General features: G+C 34.7%; 1 protein-coding gene across 1 annotated transcript; it reads right to left on the bottom strand.

Moving 5' to 3' along the window:
- Nucleotides 1-4,507: 4,507 nt before the first annotated feature.
- LOC127702403 (cytochrome P450 1A1-like) lies at nucleotides 4,508-6,193 on the bottom strand. The gene has a single exon (XM_052206603.1). The coding sequence runs from the start codon at nucleotides 6,076-6,078 to the stop codon at nucleotides 4,573-4,575; it is 1,506 nt and encodes a 501-aa protein (XP_052062563.1). The 5' UTR covers nucleotides 6,079-6,193; the 3' UTR covers nucleotides 4,508-4,572.
- Nucleotides 6,194-9,428: the final 3,235 nt, after the last annotated feature.

The following is a 9,428-nucleotide window of genomic DNA, read 5'->3' as shown; positions in this document are numbered from 1 at the left end:
AAGAGGGGGTTAAGGTTTTTTTTCGAGCAATGTGTTTTGTCACTTTTTATTTCACGTGCAGCCGTGAAAAAGGTTCGTTATTCACAGTGTTTCTTGAAATCGATAAAAAGATCAACGTGCAAGAATTTTTTAATTGTTCGCTTATCGTGAAATGGCAATTTTATTTCGCGTTCTTTCGTGCAGATACCTCCCTTTTCTCCCCTCTTTAAACATAATTTTCATAATTACTCGGGGACAGGACAATTATTTTCGCGTTATTCTGCATGTACTATACTATGATTATAATCCTATAATATATAGAGACTCTCTATATAATATAGCAGTGATCGCCGTGGATGGAATTGATAGTTAATAGCAAATACACTTTATTTATATTATATGTAGATCTTTGTTCATAGTATACAGAAACGCGAAATCATGCAATTTAACAGAGAGCAAAAAAAATAACGAACTTTGAAAAAAAGGGAGATGGCTTAAAATAATTGTCCTGTTTCCAAGTGCCTATGACTCAGTTTGATACCTTTTCTGAATTTCTCCAGATATAAAATCTTTTACAAAAATTCACCCTATAACAGTTTACATACTTTCAACCAAGCTCTAAATACCCGCGATTTCGCGGGTGTGTTCTAGTAGTGTAAATGCAAGGAGACTGTTTATATTGTAATGCTATACGAGTTAACCTAGACGTGTAGTGCTATATGAAGTGTGCCTATAATGAAAATGGTTTGCATTTAGTATAATACTTGTTGTAACATTTTGACATTGACGATAAAGAAGAGTATGTTGAATTTGGTATTATTCTTGTGTTTTTAGAAAATTGATAAATTGGTTTCTAAATTAAGAAAAATAAATCTCTAAAAAGCTAAAAAAAAGAAAAGGTTCTTTTTTGTCGTCTTTGTTCTCTAAAACTTGTAAATTTTGCACAACGGTTCGATTACCCCTTAGTATCTTCTTACTTTTTATACAGATGTAAAATATGTGCTAAAATTTTATATTGCATTTATATATACCGAATTCTCAGCTTTGTGTTGATATAAAAACGAACATGCCAACGTCTTTCTAGATAAATACACATATTATCATCTTATTCGTCACCTACAATTGTATGCTACTGTATGCATGTCATATAAAACAACGGTTTTGAAAGAAAAAAAAATCCGGGGGTCAATACTGGTACGATTATAGCAAATTTGGTACCAATAAAAGCAGAATTTCACAGGTTTGTTTTTTTATTGGGTTAAATTTTTGTTATGAAACGTTATCATTTTCTGATGATATAAACACAAGTTGTATTTTTTACCGTTTCTGGAGTGTCTGAAACTGTAACAGAGGTTAAACTAATCTGAAACTGTAACAGAGGTTAAACTAATCTGAAACTGTAACAGAGGTTAAACTAATCTGAAACTGTAACAGAGGTTAAACTAACAAAAAGATCATCTGGTGTTTGAATGGAGTCATATGATCATTTCTTTGAAGATTTGAGATAGCACAGGCATCCTTGTTTAGACTCATGATATACCACACGAAGTCATTTATTGATTGTGTGCCCATTTTTCCTTTCTTAAGAGTAAGGTGTATAACTCGCGTAACTAAGAGGGGCGTAATTGGAGGGGGTTATCTGCACGGAAGAACGCGAAATAAAATTGCCATTTCACGATGAACGAACAGTTAAAAAATTTCTTGCACGTTGATCTTTTTACCGATTTCACGAAACACGGTGAATAACGAACCTTTTTCACAGCTGCACGTGAAATAAAAATGGCAAAACACGTTGCACGAAAATAACCCTTTGCCACCCTCAACTGACGTCGCACGTTTGTATCCCGAATTCTGATAAAAGCGTGCAATTACGTATATTTCACCTTAATAAAAGTTAATTGACATTTGCCTCATTGGCAATCATACCACATCTCTTTAGTGCACGAACTCAGGGAGTTCACGCCTATATATTGGTGAGTTTTTGGTAGGTTCTATGGGCCATTCAGATATCATCGGAAACAAGATTCTCGAAACGTCTCGAAAATTTTCGATCATTTATACAGGTTATTATCTACGTCTTCAGACTTTGATACGGTCCCCTACACATTCCCTCATAAAAGTTAGATTATCTGAGTTATCTCCCTTTATATGTCAAAGTTGAAAAAAAGGATTATACAAAATTTGTTCTACATTTACAAAGAAATAGTCGTTATAATAAGATAAAACACATAATTTTCTTCATTAGAATGAAAAGTTTTTCACAGGAATTACATTCCTCTCTTAATATTTGTATATCATTGAAAAATCTGGCGATCAAAGATGGCGGAAGACATCCGATTTTTCTTTAGATTAGTCCACATTCTGTTTGTTTTGTTTCGGGGAAACAAATAGCAGATCAAAATAACACAGATTCAACTTACCTTAATGTAATTTAAAGTTAGCATTTGGATGACTTGGTTCATCATCACGCTGTCTTAACTTAATATATGGCAGATGAGGCTTTCCACAGTTTTCTGTGTGGTGTTTTGTGTAATTGTTTGTCTTTTCGTCGTCCTTTGTATTTTTGTCATAGCGTTGCTAGTATCTCTCAACTTAAGAGCTTCGAATGCCCCTCTTATCCCTTTAAAATCTTCCAGACCCCCTCTTTGTTTGCTGATCTTTTAAAACCTGGGTTAATTTTCTTCTTTTGGAGCAACAACTTCTGTTAGTATCGATTGTCGATTTCATTTATTTGACTTCTTTATATATTCTGTGTTGCTTTTCAAATTTTAAGTCCATCTATTATAGTTTTAAATATGGTATGCAAAACACTAAAGTTTAAAATCATCTTGTATAAGAAGACTCGCGATTTTCTGTCGTTTTTACTTACTTTTGCTGATTTGTTGCTATTTGTTTATATTATATATGCGTGTGTTTTCGGTTTCGTTCATATAATCTCATAATCGACAACATGGATCCTTCACACCGAAGACCATGCGGTGAACTGCATTTATGAATAAAATGATATTAATTTTGAGGTTTTCACCAATGAAATAATATACCGACCACACACAAAACACAAAGAAAAAACGTGTATCTATGGGTCAACGTACGATCTTCTACAATAGATGTGTACCTAAGCTCTAATCGCCCCGAGTCTGTTATGTTTTCAATAAATTTAAGACACTTCCAATTGTCTGGAAACAACACAAAATTTTTGACACGAGAAAACACCTATAGATAAAATTAACGGCAAACATTACGGTGTGGGTTTTGCTCAATGTCAATCATAGAGGTGACCTGTAGTTGCCAGAAAGGAACTAACTGGTAATCGAACTACGTCTACTCATTTCTATCCTGACAAGTTCCCGATATAAGATCTGCCCATTAACATGTGGGTGGCGTGGTTAAATATGTTTTAGTACTTAAACCTCCCCCTTATTTCCTAATCAGTGTGATGACAAAGATATATCGATTCCTTTGGAGACTATCACATATGCACATGCATTCACAGAGAAAAAATACGGTTTCTGATGCATGTAACAATATGCGCCTTTTGCTGCTCTCCACAAGTGTTCTTTAAAATGCAAGGTATAAATCAATCAAAATTTGTATCATGATTAATAATTATGAGTACTAGTATTAATTATTTAGCACATCTGACATGTTTTCAAATGCATTTGGACAATGGGAAGATATACAGTTATAACAAGTAAACCTGCCACCCGTTAAAGGGGCACTAGTTGTCAAATTCATGTGCACCGATTTGACTCAAATTCTCATATTTGATTTTTAACAATGTAAAACATTTATCCAAATTATTAAAAGTCTAAATAAACAATTTACAGAGCATGGGCTCGATAATATGTAGCTTCGTTGCGTGTGTATTTTAGTCTAGACGCAATCTAATTAACTATCGAGTTGATCTCCGAAAACCTCCGATGGCCATATAAGGTATATAAACATAAATATAAATATAACTAGATTAAGCGAACTCGTGCAATTGGATTTTTCTAGGTCTATTTAATTTCATATTATAGATTAAAAATATATGTTAATCATCGTTTTTACCTGTATAAGAATGATTTTTTTGTCAATCGAATCAGTCAATCAAATGATTTACCTTTGTTTCACTTTCAATGTTGACATTCTTTTCCTTTAAATGACTGACGACGCACGATTCGTGCGTCATCCATCTCTAGCTAAGGGGTTAAATTGAAGTTCACATTAATACGGATATTCAATGAGGTAGAACTATTCACTTGCAAGTGAATAATCAATCTTCAATGTTTCTTAGCTTATTTTGTCAAAATTGAACAATACTTGCTGCTAAAAGCGAATTATTATTTCACTGTTTCACTTTCATTAATGATTGAACAAATGAAATCCTATTTCAAATTTTTTATATATCTCGTAGCTAGTGCCCCTTTAAAGGGGCGGTGTTACGATAAGAGTGGAAAGATCACTTCATATTTCATTTTAGCACAATATAATTTATTCATTAAAAGGAAGAATCATAACTTCTACGAAAATGTCTGTTTGTTTTTTTTTAAATTTATTTATATCTATAATAATTTTTAAAAGGTATAATACTGTTGCAAGTCTGAAAGTTACTTATCTGTGATCAACAAGTACATCAAAATCCAACGGTTTTAATGTTAGTCCATATTTACTGTCAATAACGGGAACTTTGCCCGGGACTACGGAGAATTTGCAACGTTGTAACATTGTGGCAAAAAATATGAAAAGTTCCATATGAGCTAACTGTTCACCAGGACATTTTCTTCTTCCAGCGCCGAACGGTAAGAACAAATCAACTTTGTTCACAGACTTCTTGTTTTCACCTAGAAATCTGTACGGATTGAATTTCTGTGGCTCTGGAAACACCTTTGGGTCATGATTAACGGACCAGAGGTTTAGGAAAATTAAAGTATTTTCTGGTATAAAATAGTCGTTCAAAACAGTGTCTTTAGTTGTGCTATGTGGGAGAGCAAACGGGAATATACAAGAGTGTCGCATGGTTTCTATTATCGTACATTCTGTGAACGGAAGATGTTCGAGATCCTCGAATTCGGGATATCGGTCCATCCCAACATACGCTCGAATTTCCTGATGAACTTTTTCTTGAATGTCTGGATGAGTTACCATAAATAGCACACTCCATTGTAGCGTACTAGCAATGGTGTCAAAACCAGCACCAATTAGTTCTTGGACCGTTAAAAGTATATGTTCATCTGTTAGTCCCACGGCGGATTTTGCCTCTTCCGGTATTTCTTCCGTAGCCCGGATTAATGCATCCGTAACATCGCGAAGATTGGCTGGGTTATAAGTATCAAGATGTTCTTGTCTCTTTTTCAAACTAAAATTATCCATAGTTTTTAGTATACCAAGGAATGTATTGAAAGATCGTTTTGTAAAATGGCGCATCCACGGCATAATGTCTACGGGATTACCTGCACCCATTGTTGCCATGAATTTGTCGTTCATTTTCACTAAAAATACAAAATCTTCATCGTCTCTCTGATATCTTTTACCAAAACAAAGTGCACAAATAATGTTTCCAACGGAAAGATAGATTTCATTGTGTGGATTTATAGGTTTTCCTTCGGATGATAGCATATTCTTTGTTAAGAGTTCGGCTTCGGAAATAATGGCCTGTTCGATTGGACTGTTCCTCTTATTTGTGAAAGACGATAGACTGTTCTGTGCAATTTTTCTGTGCAGTTTCCATCTTGGTCCATAATCACTAAATCCCATACTTTTCCCGTTTGCAAGAAATTTAAATGTATAAAAGTCTGGTCTCCCGGCAAATTCTTCCGCTTGTTTAACGGTCGCCTTTCTGATTGCAGAAAGTCCGTTTATGACAATAGTCGGTCTACTTCCCATCATGATCTGATAAACGTCACCATATTTTTTCCTGAGCTCTGTCAAATATATGTGAGGTTTCTTCCCGAGACTTGGAAGATTTCCGAGCACTGGCCACGCCATTGGACCCGGGGCATCAGAGCATTTTCTCTCATCTCTTCTTGTTAGATAAATGATCCATACCAGGAGAAACGATGAAACCAATAAAAGTGGAGTGTACACTGAGGTTCCTAAGTATATGTATTGAGTATACATATCTTTAAGTGATATATAAAATCACTTCTTGTTGGTTGTGTTTAAAATGTACACATGCACTGAATCCTCTAGGTCAGACGCAAATAAATACTCGGATAGTCTTACATAACTTTGAGTGACATCTCGTAGCAAATGATGGGCGTTACGGTTGTTTAAGTTTGATTTGTGTAAAACATTTTAGAACCGACATTCTTTCCATAAAAATGACATATTTGTATCTGTCCAGTGTTAAATGTCACGGTCTTTATAATAGTCATCAGTTGACCATGTAGTTTCAAATTTCAAATAGTTTATTTCGCATATCGCACAAAAGAAATTTTACATTAGTTTCCCTACATTAATTCTTTTTTGTTTAAGACACAAACACATTAAACGGAATGATATTTTCACACACTGTACTATACCGAGGCGACAAACTTAAATAGGAAACAATTGAATAATGCGGATTTTATTCCCAGTTGAATGAAACAAAATTATATGCTTTTATCTGCTTCGTGGCTTGATTGCTTTATTTTTTTTTTATATTGACTGAAATCTAACACTTGAAAAGAGAAAGGTATTCTACATCTTCAACCTCGGTTGACAAGACAATATGAAACACATTAAGCTTGTCCATTGTCCGGCAAAGTGATTTAATTGTTGTCATGTCATTTTGACAAGTCTCGCCTGTAGACAGGTCACTCATCTCTTTTATGTAACTGAAAATCCTCGTGAATAAAAACGTGAAAATTCAATACATCTGCCAAATTGATACAAACTACTGAATTCTTCATACATCATAGAAAAGAGAAAGATTTTTATTAGATGTTTTTTTCTGCTTTGTATCGATCTAATGAGTTAAGCACTTTTCAACTGATTTGTATAGTCTGGTTTAATGTTGTACTGTTACACTACTGTCCCACGTTATGGGAAGGGTTTGGTGCTAGCAAAAATGTTTAACCCGTTGTCGTTGTTTTTCGTAAATTATTTTGTTATAAATTAGGCCGTTAGTTTTCTCAATTGATTTGTTTCATATTTTCGGGAGCATTTATAGCCGACCATATGGTATGGGTTTTTCTCATTGTTGCAGGCCGTACGGTTGCCTATAATTGCTTACATCTACTTCAATTGAATTTTGGTGGGAAGTTGTCTCATTGGCAATAATACCACATCTCCTTTTATTTCTTTTATAGAAACAGGATTAGAAAATGAACGGCGCTGAAACCCATCAATTTTCAATTTAAGCCCGATTCTCGCGAATAGTGAATTTTTCTTTGCATGAATTTTTAAAATTATACATAAGTATAATGATTATTTCTATCGCGGGTGAATGGGGTATACCAATATAGCCACAAGGACTTTCCCCGTGCTGATGATGGGTCATTTTGATTGTAATGGGGATACGATACTCTAGTTTGGACCAATCCCGCGCTTTCTGCAAAATAAAATACCCTTGCAACAATTCTTAAAATGGCCGGTTACGGGTAGTTGGGCTGTTACAAATCCTTATATGTGACCCTTCTATAAACTTATCACACGTTTTCAGCGGCAGCTCTAATTAATCAAAGCATATAAGTAGCCACAACTCTCCGGTTTAGCTGCTGGGTTTTATTTTTGAAGATGTCGGTGAAAAACATGAACCAACTTCTGATATAAAAATATGGACATGTGGTATAATTGCCTATGAGACAACTATATATCAACCAGAGACCAAAGGACGAGGACATAAACAACTATACATAGGTCTCATACGACTTTGAACATAGAGCAAAATCCATACAGTATAATAGGCCCCGGCATGACAAAATGTGAATCAGTTCAAAGAAGAAAACCAGCGGCCTGATTTATGTAAGAAACTATCAACGAAAAACAAATATGGCAGATAGCAACTAATAATATATATATAAAGACAACCACTGAATTACAGGCTCTTGACTTGAGACAGGCACACAAATAATGAGCATGCAGGGTTAAACAAGTTTGTGAACGTTATACGCACACAATTCAAATAACAAAAAGACAAAAGACACACGGTACCTACTACTATTCAGCAACAGTAACAACAACAGCACTATCAAGTGTTGTATCGTTGATGTACCAATGGAACATAATTTGTGAACTTGTGTAACCAAGTTTTGCTCTGTGGTATGATTGCTAATGGGACAACTATCCACCATACGGCATAGTCCGAACGACGTGGATGTAAGCAATTATTGGCCATCGTACGGCATTCAATAATGTTCAAAACCAATATCGTATAGTCAACTATAAATAGCTCCGACATGACAAAATGAGAAACGAGAAAACAAACTGCCTTATTTATAACAAAAAACGTAGTGGAAAAACAATTATGACAGATATGAACCAACGACTAGCATTGAATTCGACTGTTTTCAAATCTCGCAAATACTTTGTTATTGAAATAGTTGTGAATAAAATCATTTGACACCTTCAACAATAGACAGGTGTATGTCTATACAATAACCATAGCTCTAAATCATCCCAAGTCTATAAAGGTTGTGAATAAATTAAACAGAAAAAATCTTCCATCAACACAACATTCTCCAAATCACTGTTAATAATAAAACCATTAGAATATGAATATCAGGGGAAAAAACAATGACGATGTTCCTGACCGATGGTAACAAACAACACAAGAACACACAAAAACTGACAAAACAGCAATATAATATTGAATTAAATATAAAAAAGAAGATGTGGTATGATTGCCAATGAGACAATTCTCCACAATAGACCAAATGACACAGAAATTAACAACTATAGGTCACCGTACGGCCTTCAACAATGAGCAAAGCCCATACCGGCGCATAGTCAGCTATAAAAGGCCCCGAAATGACAATGTTAAACAATTCAAACGAGAAAACTAACGGCCTAATTTATGTACAAAAAATGAACGAACAACAAATATGTAACACATAAACAAACAACAACCACTGAATTACAGGCTCCTGACTTGGGACAGGCACATACATACAGAATGTGGCGGGGTTTAACATGTTAGCAGGATCCCCCCCCCCCCCCCTAACATGGGACAGTGGTGTAACAGTACAACATAAGAACGAACTATAAACATCAGTTGAAAGAGGCTTAACTCGTCAGATGGATAAAAATACAAAATACTACAAATACAAGTGGACGTGGCCGGGTACTTGTACATCCAAAAAACAAAAAGACACTTAGTACAGATTTGAGAGTACTCGCAGTTACTGACAGCTAGTTCAAAGCCACTAACAACTAATAAAAAAATCATGCATCTAAATCATGCATCTAAGACTAAAGTATATTTTAGTTAATGAAAGCACGGTTTTATTACTTTTCCTGCTAATATGTAGTCATGTCGTTCTAATAAC

Source organism: Mytilus californianus, unplaced genomic scaffold, assembly GCF_021869535.1.
Source record: "Mytilus californianus isolate M0D057914Y unplaced genomic scaffold, xbMytCali1.0.p SCAF_5, whole genome shotgun sequence".
Classification (NCBI taxonomy): Eukaryota; Metazoa; Mollusca; class Bivalvia; order Mytilida; family Mytilidae; genus Mytilus; species Mytilus californianus.
Note: the sequence above shows the minus strand (reverse complement) of the source record. Positions and strands in the feature narration are given on the sequence as shown.